Source organism: Anopheles stephensi, chromosome 2 (assembly GCF_013141755.1).
Source record: "Anopheles stephensi strain Indian chromosome 2, UCI_ANSTEP_V1.0, whole genome shotgun sequence".
Classification (NCBI taxonomy): domain Eukaryota; kingdom Metazoa; phylum Arthropoda; class Insecta; order Diptera; family Culicidae; genus Anopheles; species Anopheles stephensi.
In genome coordinates, this window is record NC_050202.1 from 26454058 (window position 1) to 26473988 (window position 19931).

General features: G+C 44.4%; 1 protein-coding gene across 2 annotated transcripts in view; it reads right to left on the reverse strand.

The window, feature by feature from the left end:
• Positions 1-19931, reverse strand: part of LOC118505947 (RNA-binding protein fusilli-like) — a 73796-nt gene that overhangs the window by 23241 nt on the left and 30624 nt on the right. For both annotated transcript variants that reach the window (XM_036042471.1, XM_036042472.1), the window contains one exon: positions 8026-8430. In XM_036042471.1, coding sequence (XP_035898364.1) covers positions 8026-8430 — 405 coding nt within the window. The remainder of the gene's footprint in view (positions 1-8025; positions 8431-19931) is intronic.

The following is a 19931-nucleotide window of genomic DNA, read 5'->3' on the forward strand; positions in this document are numbered from 1 at the left end:
GCATGACCTCAGAGTCAGAGTAATAGAGGGTCGTTAGGCCAAAACAAAAGAAGAGAAGCATCTAGACACATTTAAAGAAGAAAGTCTTCGAGATATTCCAGATTTCCGAGCTATCGCAGAATTTTTGTGAGCTCTTTCACGGAGAAAAATGACCAGAGTCTTTATAATAGAGATTCCTACCAATGCACCTTAAAAGTTGAAGATTATACAAAAATTCATTAACCAATTGGAATGGTATGCAAAAAAAAATGCATCAACTTCACAAACCCCGCCATCATACTTATGTTGCAGAAACATGAACACAAACGTGTTTCATTAGAAGCTAATCTAGCGCCCGCCGGGTACGTACAGCAATCAGTTAGCTTCACCGGTAGCAACCGCCGGTGCCAATTAATTAACCCTAAGCTCTTCCTGTCATTACCGATTGCGCCACACGGCGCTCTTTGCGGACCCCTATCATTACGAGATAGTCAAAGTAGCGCTAAGGATCAACGCTACCGAAACATTATTAGGACCAACCAACATGCATCATGCATCGCATTCCTTGGAAGGACGACCGGATCATAGCCAATTGTAATGTATTTTCCTCTCGCTCCCGTTGTAAGCCGTACCGCCTTTAGCATGTCTTAGGGCTAGAATATCTACGCTTTGTAAAAGTTGTTCTCTCGCACCGCCAGCCAGCCAGCCGACAAAAAGCCGGTACACAATTGAGCACCATTTATAGCCCACGGGGCAACTTTTGCTGCCGCTGCCGCTGCCGGTTTTGCCGGTGCTACCGTGCGATGGAGAGTCTTTATTTTCCTGGGAGATTATCGGAAATTACTGTCTTCGTGGTGCGGATCTGTGCGATCTGGTGTTGTTCTGTACCTTGTGGCCGCCGCACGATCGCCGAGATCAAGTGCTGTCAGTTGCACCTGCGTTGTGCAGTGGGTGCTGCTGAAGGATTCATAAAATGCTACAACATTTAATGCTAATGATCAGGTTTGTATTTATAGACTGGACTTCACTCGATAGAAGGATAAAAATAGTGTTTGTGTTGCTTGTAACATTGTTTTTTGTGCGCGATAAAACTAGAGCATGTAGAGCCTTCCCGCTGGCATCCTCGATTAACAGCATGAAATTAATTAAACTACTTTGTACCGAGGACTTTCCACCACAGAGCAGCGAAATTAAATTCGTCCCCGTTTGCCATTAGGGGCCGCGTTACGGGATTTTATTTCGCTTTTAATCGCACGTTTTACACGCAGGGAAAAAAGGCGGTATGCTAAACAATTATCATCTACATGACAAGTGAGGCCAAACAAAAAACAGAACACTCTTCAACGACCCCCGTAATGTGTGTTGTGGATAAGCCATTTTCGCTTTCTTTTGAGGGCTAGATTTTCATTTTGTTTTTGCTTCTGTAGCTGCTGCACCGCTTTACACCTTAAATGACGATGTGACGCGCTGATGATGGATGCCTAAAGCAGTTCAGCATTTTTTTTTTCGCCATGTTTTTTCATGTTTCATCATCGTTAATCTAGGTGGAGGAATTTCCGGTCGCTCGGGCTAGGACACGGTGTTCGTGGTTTGTTGCAGTGGCCGCTTCGTAACGAGCACTTAACAACCACACGAGCCACCACACATCGTTAATGCGAGAGTTGAGATTGCTAGTTGCTGGTGGTAAGAGGGACGACGACTAGTGAAAATGTTCCTGGTGGACAACAAAAAACGGGCAAACTTTTAAACATTTTGTTGGGAGTATTTTTACCATTGCAACCGTAAGTAGTGGGTTATGTAAAAATAGTTTGCTTCAACACAATCTTTCTGTAAAAAGTGGTAAAAAGCTTTAAGCGAAATGTCAAACCTTTCTCCTCATCGGGGTAGCGAATACGATCAGAATCCTTGACCATGAGAGGTGGGACAATAAATTTATTTCGCTCTTAATCAAACAAAACGTAATCGAAATGGTGATCAACCACCGGCTTTATAGATGGGCGGAACCGTTTTCTCCAAAAAGGAAGACAACCGCGTTTTACCGCGGCGAAGCCTTCAATCCGTGTGTTCAAGGCGTTAAAAATTAACCAAAACAACAATGGAACTGTAGCAGTGCAGCATCAGGATGCAAGAGAAGGGAAGAGACCTCGAGAAATTACCTTTCACTTTGTGTAGCAACGGTCGTCGGGAATATACGGTACCACAACACACGTCTCAATTATGTTGAATTTACCCTTTTGTTTTGCGAAGGGCATCGGGAAGTGGTCAGTAAGTTCCCCGTTGTATCACGACAGTCTAATCCATCAATTAGCTTCAATTGAACGGAAGCGACTGGGAGAGATACAACTGACCACAAGAAGCCAACCCTATGGAGGAGTGAGCCCTATTATTGAGGTCGCTGTTAAGGACCTATAGCCGGTAGAATATACGCATCATGGTCAAGGTAACGTTGGTGGTCAATAAACACAACAACAAAATAAAACTCATATGCATATGACATAAGGCGACTCTCCCTGCAATTCTATCATAAATCCACCGAGTTTTGCAATCGCTCGCTGTCACGATGACATTTGCACTGTCCTCCAGCACAGCACAACCAAAACCCTCGCTTGGGAACGCAATCTTCCACAAAGCCGCGAACGAACGTTACGACAAGGTTCGGAATCGAGGAGAAGGTTCGTCGCCCAAGACCTGCGCAAATCACTAGAATTATGCACCACGCGCAGTTTGATCGATATCTCATATGGAAGCGACAGACGGTGGGATACGACGGTGAAAGGTCTTGCCCGCGAGTGTATGTGTGTTTGCGCGGGGTCACCAATTTTCTCGCCACTCCTCGTCGCCACTAACCCATAGCCCCCCGCGTCAGTGCTAGTGCTGCAATCAAGAAGCACAGTTAAAAAAGCTCATTCTCATCTATGCGCATGCGAAATACCAATGATCTTTGTACGTTTGTTCTACTTACGGGTGCTAGAGTGTGCCATTTGTCGGTAATTGGAAGCATAATTTAACAGATGCCACGCACCTTGCATACCTCACAGGCGTACCTCAATTTTGAAATTACGGCGGGTACCGCCTTCCCGAATAATCCCCATCTAACATTCATCAGGGCGAGAAACACACACACACACGCGCGCTTGCTGCCAATTTGTTAGAAAATCAGACATACTGTTGCTACTACTACTACTACTACTACTACTGATGGGGGTCTTTAGAAATCACCCTCCTAAGAAGCAATATATATGTATCGGCTTCGAACGCTGTGTGGTGGATGAACAAAATGAGGCAAAAGAGCACAGTAATCACTAGGGCGTCAGAAAGCAGCCAACAGGTGAACAAGCCACACACACACGCATACAATCCAAGAATCCCCCTGGTTTTGCCCGTCAGAGAGTGAGGGCAAAGGCTGGCATCTTAATGAGCATTAATTAACGCCCTGCTGCACAACGCCGCGCGGCAGCAGCGTTCCGAGCCTGACTCTGTTGTGATTTCTCGCCCAGCACACCTTTGCCCTCTCGCCGGGCTTTTCTTTGCGCTCGGAATCGGATAAATCATAAATTAAGCCAAGGATTGATTGGGTTGCGGCAGGTAAGCACGGCAAATCGAAACACGCTGAAGGTGCTCCGATGAAGGGGCGCTAGACGGACACGTCGACATTCGGTGGGAAGCCTTCCCACAAGGTAATGGTGAAGAGGTGGAGGAGAATCCCTCGAACCGTAACCGGGACGTATCCATCAATTGCATCGTATGCTCATCATTCGTATGGCATCATGGCGCTGTTCCACATTGCTCGTAAGACCGGCCTGGGGGGGGGCCCAACCAAAAGAAAGGACCGAACGCTACGAGCTACAGCTTACCGCACCGGAACGAGTAGAAAAACCGAATTCCTCTGGTCGCTCTGTGAGACCAGGTTCACCGATGGGTGGGTAACCAAAGTGGCGGGAAAAAAAGTGATTAGTGATCGATGAATTTCCACTTCGTTGAACCGTCTTATACGAGCGGAAAAACAACGCAATCTGCGGTAAGCTTAACTCTTTCCTCTACTTTGTTTTTCATCAAGGAGGTATGGTATGCCTTGCTGATGAGAGTGAAAACAATTAGGTGTAGGGTTGTGTTTTTCTTCGAGAAGCTGCGTTCAATTTCTTATGGATATCATCCACGGATGCCCTGTTTTGAGTAGGGGCGTAAAAAGGTTTGTTGGGTCAATTGAAATAGCGAAGAACGAACTCGAAAATCGCTCATAAATCACTACTAATATACTACCAAAATTCTACCAAGAATTAATAGGACATCAAAAAATCTTCAAGGTTCTCTTACGAGAGTGGAAATAGGGTTTGGCAGATTGTTAGCCAGAAGCCAATTTAAGGGCCCTTCGAATATGATTCCATTTAACGAGGACTTGGAAGCTAGATTAGCTATTACGATTGGAGATTGGATTCGTGCTACACCAGATTTCTTCAAGATCTTCGTGTGCTATGTGTATAAGAGTAAGTACGAAGCTGTCAGGGACAGACCCGAAACGAAAAATTAATCCATCAGTATAATCTGATGTACCTTTTTAGAATAAACATCATTATTATCTCTATTAAAATATCTAACGCCTTACGTTATCTTCTACTTCTTCTTCCTTGGCAAACGGTATCTTAGGTCATGCCTGCCATTTTTTTCGACTTACTAGAAGTATTCGAATATAGTCAGTGTCCTCGCTATGGGGGAACGGCCCAGATTAAACTTGAACCCCGGTCCTGCCGTGTGAAGACCGGTGCCGCTGTCGCATCTACTTCCTCACATTATATGGTAGTTGAAAGTGAATGATACACTCTCGGCTATTTTTGATTCCTACAAAGTACTTCGACTGATCACATCTCTATTCTCGCACTTAGGGTAGTCTTTTATGTAATATTAAGAGGATCTGCTTTTGGGGAACTAGAACAACTTCGAGTTACATCTATAACTCGAAAAAAGAGCCAATGATAAGACACTGGTTGGTTCAATATAGCTTATTTTTAATAACGGGTCAGTCTGGTTTGACTATTATAGGGGGTTTCAGTTGGTAAGGCAAAAGCATCCATTTTTATGGCAGGCTCCTTAGACCAGATGATATTCTCACAGTAGCCGTTGATATTGTACACGTCCTTTCAGCGCTGCGTGCAATATCAACGGCTACTATGACAATATCATCTGAGGACATCACAATAAAAGGTATTAGATTTCCCTGTCATACGAAGCCGTTTCCATATCAACTAGCTTTGTTTGCCATTTCATCTAAGGAGCCTGCCATAAAAATGGATGCCATTGCCTTAGCAACTGAAAACCCCTGTAATAATCTCGTAAACACTAATAAGGCAAGTAATCTAACTATTGAAATCGTTCAAAGCTTCGCCGATCTCGTATTAAACATCAGCATTGATATAGAGAGAGAGACGTCACCACAGTTTAAGGCTGGTAAAACTCCACACAACGGACTCGTCTAACCTTGATAGGTTAGTATTTTCATTAGAAGGACATCTGCAAATCTTGTCATTTTGTTGAGAGATTTGACAAGGAGAATTAATAACAGAACATACAGAGAAGATGTCGTAAGACTAACCCTGCCATGAATAGATTGCATAGATGTGATCAAAGTGCCTGACAAATAAATTAGCAAAGGGCTTACTATGTATGCAGACTGTCCAGGTGAATGGAAAACTCCACCTTATGTTTCCCGGTCATCCATTGCGTTGACGCAAAGCCGACAGATCGATCGATCGAGTATGATGACGCTAACCAACCGTTAAACGTCCTATCCCATCCCATGTCTCTTGTCAAATGAAGGCCACCCTTCCGTGGTAAGAAAATCAACCATGCGACAAACTCAGGCAGATCTCAATGAATTTTAAATGACCAGCCGCAGCACCAGCAAAAGCACATCATCTCCTATGTGCTTATTTTGCTTGTTTCGATTTTTTTTCCTTGCTTTCATCATACCTAGATCTCGCTAAATATCGATCACATCCGAGTAAGGAATGCTATACACACGGGCACGCACATGCACACACACACACACCCGGTCCTGCATCCCGAGTGGAACGAGTTTTCAAACTAGATTAATTGAGAGACCTAGTTATTCTCGGTACACGACCACTTCCAACTTTATCTTGCGTCCGATCCACCCGCTGCGCTAGGAGTACCGAGCAGCTTCATATGCATAGGCGACATCATGGAGATAGGAGGAAGAAGAAGAAAATAAGATGCAGCTACTACAAACTCTTTGCAAACCCGTCATCAACGTCAAACCCCCCCCCCCCCCCCTCCCGTTTGACGTTGTGTGTCGATTAAATAATAATAAAATCAGCAAATAACTCTGCCCAGCATTGCATCGCGATACAACAGTGACACGATAATGCGTACAGATAGCTCTGTGCACGTTTTGCTTTACTGTGCGTTGACATAAACCAGATCGGACAGGTGCCGATGTAAAACGGATAATGCAGAGCGCGTAACCGCGATCCGATCGAATCGGGGGGCTCGATATTCATCACCTCACACCGGAGCTCCAGATATCGCAACACTGGCATTGCTCCATCGCGCACCAACGATTTCCATCCATTTTGGCACGATCCACCATCTGGCTGGTTGGTGGGTTGATTTTCCCTTTTTAGGTGCCAACGGAAAAATGAATCACTCCGACATCGAATGTGAAACCTGTCCGGGCTGAGACGGCGGATCGTGTCAGTGACTTGTGATCTTGTTACGGGTTCTTCTACAGCTGATGAGACTAATGAAGATTATGCTGTGGCGAGTTAAAAATTGACATCCATGGCATCAAAAGTCGGTCCGGCATCAAACGGCCTGCACATCCTGGACTAGTTGCCATAAATTTATAGCAACGACACACCATGTTCTGAACCCCTATGTAATTGAATCGCGATCATCAATTTTAACCGAGAAGGATATTTGTGACACGCGCCCCAAGTCTTCGAGGGGCTATTATCTAGGGGAAAAGAAATGCAAATGTCACACTGAACACGTTGCCAATTGCAATCCACGAATCCATTTTGGTTTCAACTAATCAAACATGTTTAATTTTTCCACCCCACTCGCAACAGCAGCCAACAACAGGAAATCGAACCCGTTTTTCCCTCCCCATGTAATCTTTTTTGCCCTCGCGATACATATTCGATTGATTTTCACAACTGGATACCTGCCAAACTAGACCTTCACCGGCAGGTTGGCCGATGTCAGATTCGTAGATAGGGCCAACCTATTAGAACCGGGAGTAGATACATTACCCCGAAAAACCGGCTAACACCACTAGCTAACGGGATGCTCGCGAGCCTGCGATGGTTGGCACAGCTGGGGTTTGGGGGAAAAACGCTGGGAAAATGCAAAATCGTTCCCAAATGACAGACGCCGCTAGAAGCCCTCTGCTGCGTGTAATCGCATCAGGTGGTGGCTAAAGTGTAGCGCGCGATGGAATTAAAAAAAAAATACGGCGTATTTAAACAAAATGGAAACCTGTCGTATTCGTTTCTTGGACATATGGCAGGGGTTTGCTTAGGAGGCCGCCTTAGGACCTGGGTAGGACACATGCACGGGTGGAAGGTGGTGGTTGTGAAAGTTGTGATGGCGAAGAGAAGGGAGAAGAGGAAGGAGTAGGACGCGAACAAACTCGATGTCCGACAGGTCCAAAGTGCAGCGGAAAACCTTGCTGTCACTGCACCCTGCTGCGCAGGGTCTTCTCTCTCTCTCTCTCTCGCTCCCTCGCTCACTGCAACTTGGAGTTTGTTCGAGTGTGCATAATTGGACTAATCGCGGTTGCAACTTTTTCGTCTCTTAAGAAGTAGCAACCTCAATCACCTGCTACTTATCTGGAACCGTTTCGCATCTGTTTCGCGAAGATCTCGAAAGAGCCCCAGCAGCAGCAGCAGCAGCTTGCAGCTTGAACCAATATCTTCACGCCATCTCCATACCGCTGACAGTTCTTTTCTGGATCACTTTATTTGTAACGCATCCCCCAACACCCCTCCGTGCCTTCCTATCACCCTCCCTTCGGGACACGACACTTACCTGTTGGATCACTTCCTCCAGGGGACGCCCGTTGGTCTGCACCAGCGATTCGATGGCCGGGATCTCCTGCGTTATTGCACATTCCGGCGGGGACGGTACGGCGACAGCGCCCGGAGACGTGGAGCCTACCGGGACAGCAAGCGCCGTGCTGCTGTTGCTACTACTACTGTCCGCCGTCGATCCGCCGACACCCGCGGCCGAGCATGCGTTGACCAGGCCACCGCCGGCAGGGCATCCGGCGGCACCCACCGTCGCCGTACTGCTGGTGCTGCTGTTGCTGATGTTGCTGTTGCTGCCGGTAAGACTGCTGCCGGACAGCGCACCGAGAGCGTTGCTGCTGCCCGATGACTCGGTGCGGAATGTCGAATTTCTCGGCCGGACTAGATACTGCTTCACGCCAATTATCTGCAAAGGGAAGAAGGATCAACACGCCATGAAATCAACTGCTGGCAGGCGGGTAGGATAATGCTGGCTGAAGGAGAATATTATATTACGGTTGCTCCTCGCAAACACAGGTCATGCTAATCATGCGAAGGCTATCAATTGATGTGGCGCAATCCTGCATGCACGCAATCCTCTCCCCCAGGGGGAAAACAGCCGCGTTGGAGGAGATAACATACGTTATACAACGAGAAGATATTTTAATGCATTTCTGGTTAAAAAAATGAAGCAGCTTAACTTATGCAGTTGATTCACAGTGACTCGTCTATTAGTGGAGAGTCTTCAAAATCTGTGAGATTTCCTTAGGAAAATTATTTTTAAGTTCTATAATTTCTTGTGTCAATAACTACGATACTTATCTCTAAAAACAAGCTAACGAAATGCAGTCCAGAAAAACCATCCAATGGCCCTCACACAAAGTTGCGAAAAGAATGCAAAAATGTGTCGAAGAAAAGCATGCCATAAAATACAATGTTATGGATGGGTAAGATGTCATGTTGATTTACAAAGCTCTAAACCCACCAAACTTCACACCACTCTTCTCCAAACAAACCCCCCTTTTGCGTACCGAGAAAGGGGTTATTGTGTAACCACCGATAAAAGAATGTAAATATTATGGAATGAATGCCTACTCCCAACTACGTCCCAACAGTAATTTCGTCTAAGAATGACGCTCTTCGACGTCTAAGAATGAGTGTGATGGGGCGAGAGCTTTAGAATCCCATCAGTTCTAGCAGCAATCGCTACACCCCTACCTGCTTACACGCTCAATCAAAACGCAAATGAGAAAATGTTGCATTTTGAAACGCAACAAGCTCGCCTGCAGTGCGTGCTCTCGTAGCTCGGGGAATTGAAAATTCTCACGACATTGAAATTTCGACAAACTGCTGCTGCTGCTAGTCGGCGACTCCCAACGAAACAAACCCACGGTTAAAAGTAACTAATAACTTTTCAACGAGAAAACGCTTAAAACATGCAAAACATTATTTACTGTATTTATAATAAATTTAACCTTCTATAACACTCCAAACTATGCGGTATGGTGCAAGTCGTGTTAAAGCTGTTGAATGTGTTAAAATTTGTATGGAATAAATTAAACTTCCGACCGACCTTCACCTATCGATGGGCGAGATTGTTGTTGGCGAGATTGCCGCCAATTCACACCTCATTCTGCACGCTATTCGTACAGTAATATATTTGTATTAAAGCTTGATTGTAGCTATTGCACCATACATCATACATCGCGTGTCACAACGGGCAAACATAACTTTATGACATTCTTCTTTTATTATTACGTTCAATGATAATGAATATGTGAGCTGTAAGTTGCCTGGCGAAGATGGAAATAAAAGATACATAAAGTTCCTCGAGCGAAAGACGTTACCACACTACACTAACTATCGGCTGTGAGTAACACTTTCGTAACTAATAACCAAGGATTAAAATTTTACGCTTTGACACTTCCTATACACACTACCAGAAAACACAACGTTTTCCTCTTCCCGATGATTTGTTACATGCTGATAAAGTGGAAGCCCCCAGCCTTCAATCAGCTACACCTGTGAGATGATCGCGATCTTGCGTACCTCGCTAGTAACTCCTCCAGCTGCCATTAGCTGTCAGATGTGTACCAGAGATAACGATGTAAATCGGCTCCAAACGAGAGCATCACGGTGCACTGGCTCAGATTATCTTACTCATTTGCTGTCGAAGACAAAATAGCAATACACTGTTTATGGCCCTATTGTTGTTGTGTACGAAAAAAAAAACATCGGCTGAGAAGGGTGTAAAAATCCGGTAGCCCGAGAGCTAAAAGGTTTACTCGAGAATGTGAAAAAATTGCAACAACTCTTGTTCTTGATTTGAGTGAGCTTTTAGTTTTAAAAACAATCCAAAGACAAGCATTAGAAAAATGGAATAGCTAACCCTTCAAAAAAGCCCCTTAAGCGCCCTTGGGACTTGCTTGGGACGGCACGCAAACCCCGAGAACAATACAGAGCTAATCAGTAGAACACACACCAGACGTCCAGGCAGCCGCGTCTTTCGCTTGCCCAGTAAACGACTCGAATCATAAACCACCATTCAGCATTGATGTTCAGTTTGAGGTTTCTCGCTTTTCGCTTGAATAATGCAACAAGTCACCGCTTAGGCGCACAATGATAAAGCCCTTCTTCACATTTACTAACCTCTCCCTCTTTACGGGATTAACTGCCTTTATCTGGGCATCGTTTAGGAAGCCGCAAGTAATTACCCGCGCGCACATCATCTGTGGCGCTTGCATCCACACTAATCGAGGTCCTGTATTACTTGACCTCTCTGGGTCCATTATTGCACACGAAAGCACTTTATTAGCTCTCCCCAGAGAAAACATATTCAACTGTGCAAAGGTAGCACACACGTGCCGTATTAGTTTTTTTTTCTCTTCCAGGATGAACCTTGGTAGAATATTGGGGCCAGAAGCCCTATGACATCGGCTGACATCGCTGCTGGACCACTTAGAGGGTACTGTTACTGGTGCATGGGTGAAATATTTGCATTTATTTCTCGATATAGAGAAAAACGCTTAAGAATACATTGTGGTTCAGTATCATTCAGATTCAGGATCATCTTTACTCTTGCTACATTAACTTGCTCTAGAGGTCAAGAGATCTCTGAAGATCTTACGCTTCAAATGTCTGTATTACAATCTTTTATCACCAACAAAACACATCATAGCTGAGCAGGCCAAATAGCAGCAACGGCAATACTCCTTCCACACAGCACGTTTTGAGTTCAAATCACATCCAAACCGGTGACCCAGATTTACATCTAGAACTTCATTATTCAACCAAATGATATTGTTTACAAAAATAGCAGTTATATTATGTACCATATCAAGTATCAGAAAGTATATTGCAACAATTCATTTGCATTATCTTAGTAAAAATCAAAGTCCTTCCAACAACAGAAGCGGAAGCTTTTTATATACAGCAAATCCCCGTAGTACGCTAATGTTTGGGACCGAACTCTCGCGCGTATCTGGAATTTTCGCGTATATCGAATTTCCTTTGACATTTTGTTCATACATCAAATTAAGGAGTTGAAAAATAATTATAAATGAAGAATTAAAACTTAAACCTGTTAAAAAATAATCCCATTAGGCGTTCATTTCAGTTTACTTAAGAATTATATTAAAACTTATCTAAAATGAGTAAACTAATAACTCTAAACAAATGTAGTTCAAAATTTTATTTCAAGTATGTTCAATGAGCTTATTTCGTACTCGCGTTCCCATTGCAGCTCCTTTCCCAGAATTAAGAAGAGTATGCTTTTGTTTCACGACAGACCGCACTGTTGATTGTGGTCTTTTTATATCGTGGGCTATTGCTGATACAGTTTTTTTTCACTTTCGAACTGTTTGATGATGTTCTGCTTTTCTGCTATTGTTATAGCACACTTCTTTCCGTTGCTTTTTTTTGTGCAAAAAATGTGCAAAATATCCAACAGACTATTGTCGTACAGCAGCAATATCAGCTGGTTCGAAGTACAATCGAACGTTTCTTAAGCGAATCGAAATAATCCCGCGTGCTCATCGTCCACCGGTTTAACATTGCGAATTGAAAACTCTATAGAGGAAAATTGTCCAACCAGAATTCAAACAGCTACGGTAAACGCAAAGAAATGTCATTTTCTCAAAAAGCGCGTACTGCGAAATCGCGTATATCGAGTATGGCGTACTGCGGGGATTTGCTGTATTCTGCTCTGCTTCCTTTCCATGTCTCTTGCATCTAGACTTGCCCCTGCAACCAGGCGCGCACAGGCTAATTATGATGAACTGACGCGCATCTTAAACACGTCTCCGTATGGATATTGTTAAAAAGACATTAAGCGACTTTGAAGAGGACACTCATCTTCCACATCCCCCCCCCCCCCCCCCCCCCCCCAATCATGGTACGCCGCGAAATGCTTAGGGTCGCCGCCGAAGTGCCTAGAAGTGTGGAACCAAATCGCACACACCTCATCGTGGCGCCACACCACGCGTACCACGTATGTGTGTGTGTGCTCACAGTCTAATTGACGTTTGGCCCGACGACGCGCCGTATATAATAAGAGTGTGCGCGCACCATCGCATTGATTATGGGCTTGAAAATGAGCATCTTCAAACACCACACCACCACCACCACCACCTTATACACCATCGGGCTGTGTGGCTCTATCGTATAAAGATCCTACTTTTTTTCTTCTTCTTTCGCCTCTCTGAACCCGTTAAAAGTTACGCTTCGGTATGATTTCAGAGCAATTAATCCCGCTCTATCCCGTCAACTGGAGCCCGTGTCATCTGGAGAAGCTGCAGCAAACCGTTGCACCTTGTTCGATTGCCGACTGTGCATCGAGATTATTAGCGTGGCTTGTTGTAATGTGGTGTAAATAGAGACAGAGAGTTAACCTTTTTTTGTATCACTGTTTATAACATCGAGTCATTCCCCTTCGAGCCAAACTTCCCGGTGATACTGAACGTGTTTTAACCTTCGTCTTTGATCACCCAAAAAAAAACAACAACAACACCACATATGTGTGTCCTCTATCGTTCGTCTCACAACCATCGCGCGATGATCGCGTAATTGCCTGCTTTGAGTAACAAACCCAATGTAACTTCAACGCTCCCGCCGTGGTGATGGGTTAGGATGGTAATTACCTTTTAGTGATTAGCTTGCGTTCGACAAGGAAGAAGATCACGGTGTACAAGTTTCATTTTTTTTTGCCCGCTTTATTTTTGCTCTCAATTTATGCAATATCATCTCGAATGTAACATTATTGATCAGCAGATGAGTTATGGAGCGGGAAAAAAATGGCAATAGTATCAGAGCACAAGAAAGTTTAATCTCAAACTCAATCACTGCATCGCGTATGCATCTGAGGGGTAAGAAACGCGCATGATTAGCCTCGGCCACATCGACCACCACACGAAACGTGTCTTCCGGTGTGTAGCGTACTCGCCACCATCATTGCATCTGGGCTGGGGTTTTTTTTTGCACACTTACACATCTTGTTCCAGAAAAAAAAATCCCCAATCATCCCCCAGCAAAAACTACTACTACAACGCACCGAAGCGACTAGAGAGCACGGTACCGAAATGGTCGCTTTTCTATTAAAAATGATGAATCTTGAAAATAACTACTTCCCTACCCTGCTGTGGCCGGTTGCAATGATGATCAATATATTGCAGTGGTTGTTGTTACCTTTTTCTGTATATGTGTGCATCCGAGATCAGGTGTTCTGTGCAGAGGAGGAAAAACAAACAACTCCATGGCAGGAACAATTGCATGACCGAAAAAGGAAAACTCGTCCAGAGCACGCTCAAGATTATTACTATCCCTACATGCAGGTGCAGCAAAACATCAACGATGACAGAAAAAGGTGCAATCAAGAAAATAATCTACTTTTTTCTATTGTTTCCTGGCTGAAGCTTAGGTGCAGATGAGGTGCAGCATGCAGATTTCCTGTTACCGGTGGATTGTTAACCACCCCAACACTATCAAAAAAAAACCTGGAAGTAGGTTGCCCTATAATCCACATCAGATTGAAAAACAATAAAAAGGAGATATCTACATGACTACGTCCTGTCCCCCAACTTCCCAAAACATCTCATTAAAACAGCTTCAACTTCTCCTGTCCAAGAGCAACATTCTTTCGCACCTTCCTTCGCACACACGTTCGACCTTTACCTTTTTCACCCCTTGCGATGATGACCTTGCGCACGCGGACTGCTTCAGTGTCTGCCCACACCAGAACCTGTGTGCTTGCCAATTTGCTCGTAATTATACATCAAACGTAAACCGGGCCGGAGGATCAACTCACTACACACATACACACGCACATCCGATAGGTGTTTCTATCAATTGCCCGTGCTGACATCAATAATAGTGATGCTGAGCGATGTAGCTAACAGCCTGACACCTTCCTACTACTGCCGACGAGATTAATCGACTGCGAGGAATTCTATCGTCCGGCGAAGTTCCACCGTGCAACAAATCACCCGTAATATATGATCTGATTCTATTCGAATGGGGCACACACACACACACACACTCGCAGAAACACGCCAATTAATAAGCGACCCGTTACAGGAGGTGAAGTACCAGCGCCAGCCATTCCAAGAAAAATGGCAACTGTACCATGATTAACCCTCAGCCACACTTGAACGAAACCCGAGCGAGAGCAGCCGGTTCTGATATTTAAGGAGAACTTTTCAAGTAATTTATTCCTGTTTCAACAACCAAAAAAAAGGTCGTTTTAAAAATACCAACAAATCGATTTTTTTTCAAGTTTGTGTTCTTTATTTTCCGTTCGTCTTCTAACGTGCCGTTGAAGTCTTTCGTTTATAGGAGTGAGTTCGAAACAGGCGACGAATCCTTCAACTTGAAGCGCCCGGGAGAAACAAACCGAACTGTCCTTCTCGTCCGTTTGCACAAGTTGAGCTCTTGACGGCGGGCCAAATCGATGACCGCGCAAACCAGTGTTCCAGCAACCAGTGGTCAAGAATGGCCGTGTGTCCAAACCATTTCCGCTATGCGAAAAAGCGAATCTTTCGCTTAATGCACAACAATAAAAACAAACATTGTTAAGATGTGCTCGGGAGAAGAAGCTTCAGCTTCGCTAGAAAACCTTCGCTTCTTAATCGCGCGAGAGAGACAGAGAAAGAGTGGTTGTAGTGGTCCGTCTAATGGTCATTGGCACACACACACACACAGCCCAAACGTGTGGCTCTCTGCTTTGCATTCTGAAGCGCAGTTTGAAGACATTCTCAGGAACGTACTCAAGAGCTGAAGCTTCCGAGCATGGTCAAAACCCGTCACCATCATACCAGCAGCCCTCAACAGCACAATGTGCCAATGTGGTGAACAATTCGCGAGCTCCCACGGGTGCGTAAGTGCGTATGCGGCGGAGATGATGAGGCGCACAACGCAGTGGCCTTACACTTTAAGTTGCAATGTTATTTTTTCTCCCGGTTTTGGACCCGGCCAACTACCGCGCCGCAGCAGCGAGTCAGGTAAAATCATTATTTGTGCATCCATTAGACGGTGCTGGTGCAACACCACTGCTGCACCTGACTGCCTGCTGGCGTCTGGCCAAAACCACACGAATGGGACACCTCACATTCGATGCTAATGATGAGAAGAAGAAGAGGAGGCGATTATCAAACCCAGAACCGACGCGCCACACTGCAGATGGATCGATCGAAGTCTCTCCTTCAAATGCAACATAAACAAAATTGTCAGTTCTAAGTGACCTTCTTGGGAGGGGTAGGTGCAACGGTGCAGACGACGCACACCAGGCCAACCCTTTTTCGCGGACACGATGACATGCGATCCGATACGAGATGCGGTTTTGCGATGCGCGAAACCTATCGGTAAAGTACCTGTGGTACATCTCCAACGTTGAGACGTTTCTGCCTACCTCGCTGAAGGGTCTCGTCGGGAGGAAAACTGTGTCGTGTGCAGATAATTACGCGTCATACGCTCGTATACTCTGGCTCGGTCAACCCTGCCCAGAGCAGGCAGAGATCCAGAGAGCTCTAAGAAGAGTGCAACAGCAGCAGCACACAGGTGTAAGAGTTCGTTTGATGAAGCTGCTGTTGATGGCGTCTTCGCAGCTGATTCTCCGCTTCCCGAGAGCTGCAAACTATGTCTGCTAAAGTGCGACCACTGGAGAACTACTGATGCTGGAGACGAGTTAAGAGGTGTTTCCACTCCAGAAGGCGTTCGGCCGCAGCAATAAAGTATTTGTGGAAGATATCGCTAGGCAACGCTGTAGTGAGACGCAACTCCGGACAGGGGAGTTTAGTGATGGAACTTGTTTGTTAAAAAGTGCTTACCACACGAGAAACAAATAAACCAGAAATACTGGCCAAACGCGGAGACAACGTCTAGGCGTCTGGAAGACTAAGACAAAAATGCAAAAGAAGTCATACCATGTTTATCTTTCTCTTCCTTCTGACTTTTTCACATCAAGAATATGCTTTGCAAGATAAAATATACATCTTTTTGCATGAAAATATGATTACCTCTACTAGTTTGCTGATTTGCTGAACAAGAAATTTGCTTTGAATTAATTACGGGCCATTATACGCACAAGCTACTTCATTACAACCCAATACACCCATTCGTGCGGTAATCAGCAATGTTGGATCACAACTGCTTCCAGGCGAAATAATCATCCGTCATTGCGACAATCAACAGTTTCAGAAATCAAACCCAACGCCCGAACAAGAACGTCCGGTACGTCGAACGGCGCACGTATGACAATCCAAGATCAGTAGTACACACCCCTTCAGACGTCGTTGCTAGCTTCACAGCCATGCACAGGGACACACACGCACATACAGGGGGGGGGGGGGGGGCATTAGATATATGCGGTTGGGATTTCAAATTGCAGGTTGAATCTGTGACTCGTTTCCGGTACGTCATTATCACCGGTTTGCGACCACCGCGCGCGTACCACTGACAACGCGACACGACCACAAGCTAGAAAAGTTATGATTATATCTGCTCGCAACAGGAACTCATCGAACTGCTTCTCGAAATCTTTAATAACGATCTGAGCAGAAAAAAACACACACACATTATTCGAAGAAACAATTTATATTACCATTAATTGAACAACATTTACTACCGCTACTATCGGTAGAGAAACGACAAAGTTGTTAGACGGAGCTAGTATTCAAGACAGCTTCAACTTCACATGAAGTATCATTATCATGTTTACACTAAACTAACGCCTTCAATCAGAAGAAAAACAACGCTACGAAGGCTTCTCTTGTGACAAGCTATGGTAGCAATTGAAATAAGTACGAAAATTGATACAGTCCTATCCGCAGCAGTGAGGAACAACCCCACATAGTGGCGGATGCGTGGTAAGTTGTGGCAAATTGTGATGAAAAGCGCTATCGGTCCACTGCACCACCGTCCATAAGGCTCACGTGTCTGGTGAGGGCTGCTCTGTCTTATCGACATCAACGTTTGAGCGAGCCACGGCGCGCAAGTGATGCAATCATATAATACATCAACAAATATGTTTGTGTCCACCAATCTCCATGCCCAAAGGCAGCTCCTCTTGAGGAGGAGAGGGTAGCATTTTAATAGAGTAAATTATTTTATACGACATAATGTGGAACCCTTAAGAGCTGTTATTACATTTAAGTACCAGAAATAGGTTAAAGCCGATTATCGGCAGCTCGAGGATGCAAGAGTTGGTTAATTTGATAATATTGTTTGATGCATCAGGTTCGTTTGATACGTTGTTTCTGTATATGGAGCTATTCTTGAAATCGATCGTTACGGGAACGAACGTTAACGATGATGATTTGGGTTCAGTTTGGTTCACTTTCAACTTTTTTTTTAAAGTCGGTTTGAAATTCTTTTATAGAGAGGTAAGTATAGAAAGGGGTTTGAAATTATGTTATACGTGAACAGAATAAATTATCTAATGTGTAACTCACATTTTACGTGCAATTTTCACTTTTATCGCTTGTCGGAGGTCTAAGAAGACTTAAGCTGACATTTAAGTATATTTTATTCAGTTTGCAAATGAAATGTTCCTAGATATGCATAAAAACAAATTCTATGCAGACTTTTATATTTTATTTTAAATCTAAATATATTTTAATTATGACTGCTTGACGCCATATTGTGTACAAAGTTGCTACACAAAAATCAAAATGAAGCATTCTTTTACGTTTTTGACAGATACTAACAACACAGAAAGGCAGACAAATTTTAAAATAAATAGCGATATTACAGGGTTTTTCAATTGATAAGGCAATAACATCCATTTTTATGGCAGACTTCTTAGATGAAATAACAAACAAAGCTGGTTGATATGGAAACGGCTTCATATGACAACGAAATCAAAGACCTTTTATTGCAATGTCCTCAGTTCATATTGTCATAGTTGCCGTTGATATTGTACACGTCCTTTCAGCGCTCGGATAAGTGCTTGCAATAACAACAGCTACTATGAGAATATCATCTGAGGGCATCACAAAAAAGGTATTTGATTTCCCTATCATCTGACGACGTTTCTATATCAACTAGCTTTGTTTGCCATTCAATCTAAGGAGCGTACAATACAGATGGATTGCCTTATCAACTGAAAAACCCTGTGTTATGTGTTATCTTTTCCCTATTATATCTGAACAAAAAAAGGTTTGACGAAAGCCGGCTATAAGTTTAGTTTTTAAGCAGAAAGAATAAGCCATACGACCAGCACTAGCAAAACGTCTTTCAAGGATTAAAAAAGCAGAGAAGGTAATTGATTTTTGAAATTAATTTTAAATTTAATTAAACGTTTTTTAAGGGAAATTTAAAAAGCGATACCACTGATGCCTAACGGTCAGTTAAACTGTCATTTCGAACCAAGCGACTAACGTTCCCGGGAACGATTGAATCCAATAATAGCTCCGATTATCAATATTTTATCCAAGTTTATTTTCCCTTCCATCAAACGCAATTTCTTCCCATCATTTTCCTCATTTTCCTATCTTTAGCCTGATCATTCGATTACCAGAGCAAACAAATGTTGGCTTCTGCAGCGATCAGCAATCGGATCACTCTCTGTGTGCATGTGTGTGTGTTTACCACACGATACCCACCCTCCGGTGGTGCATTACGCAAACCGCAACCGACAGAGAGATGCTACGGATAATCTGCACATTTCCCGCACACCGTATTACCACATACGATCCATAAAGAAATCACAACAGTGGCTCTGGCTACCAGACCTCGGATAGTCTCGGCCGCTGTTACTGTTTCGCTGTCTGCCTCTACCTCTACTTCTTCTAGTGTTTCCTACTGTCGGGGAAAGATGGAATTAGACATAGTGAAGCGCACAAACTAGGATGAAATTATGCTCAGCACGGTGGCTGGTAACGCCATGGCACGCAACACACACACACACCAAACATACTTACAACATGCCCGGAAGCCATATATTGATGGCAGGTCCGCGCGCTCTAGGGAAATATGGATGCGAGAGCTGGTGCAAACGAAATTGAAATTGGAGCTCCACACAGCTAGGCACGTGCCACATAAAAATATGGTCCCGTAGGGTATATCCCTCCAAATCCCCCCCTCCCATTCAAAAGCCAAACACCAAACAGGTGAAGATGTCTTCCAGCAACAACAACACCCCTTAGTTGCGCGATTACGGCACACAAACAGAAGCCAACCGGAGTGCATAATTTTCCGCAAAGAAATCTGACCCAACCACCACCGTGGGCCGGGATTTTCCGTTCGGGTTCAATGTGCGCGGCACACAACTACACGCCCCCTGGACGACGATTGTGAGCAATTTTCCCATTATCGCTAATTTAACTTTCCATCCTGATGACGCTGAAGAAGCTGGAGCTGCCTACCTGCGGGCAGAGCGTTTTACCGCGTTGCCAAAGGCGTCAACATTATTGCCCATCAAATGGGCGCAAATTTAGT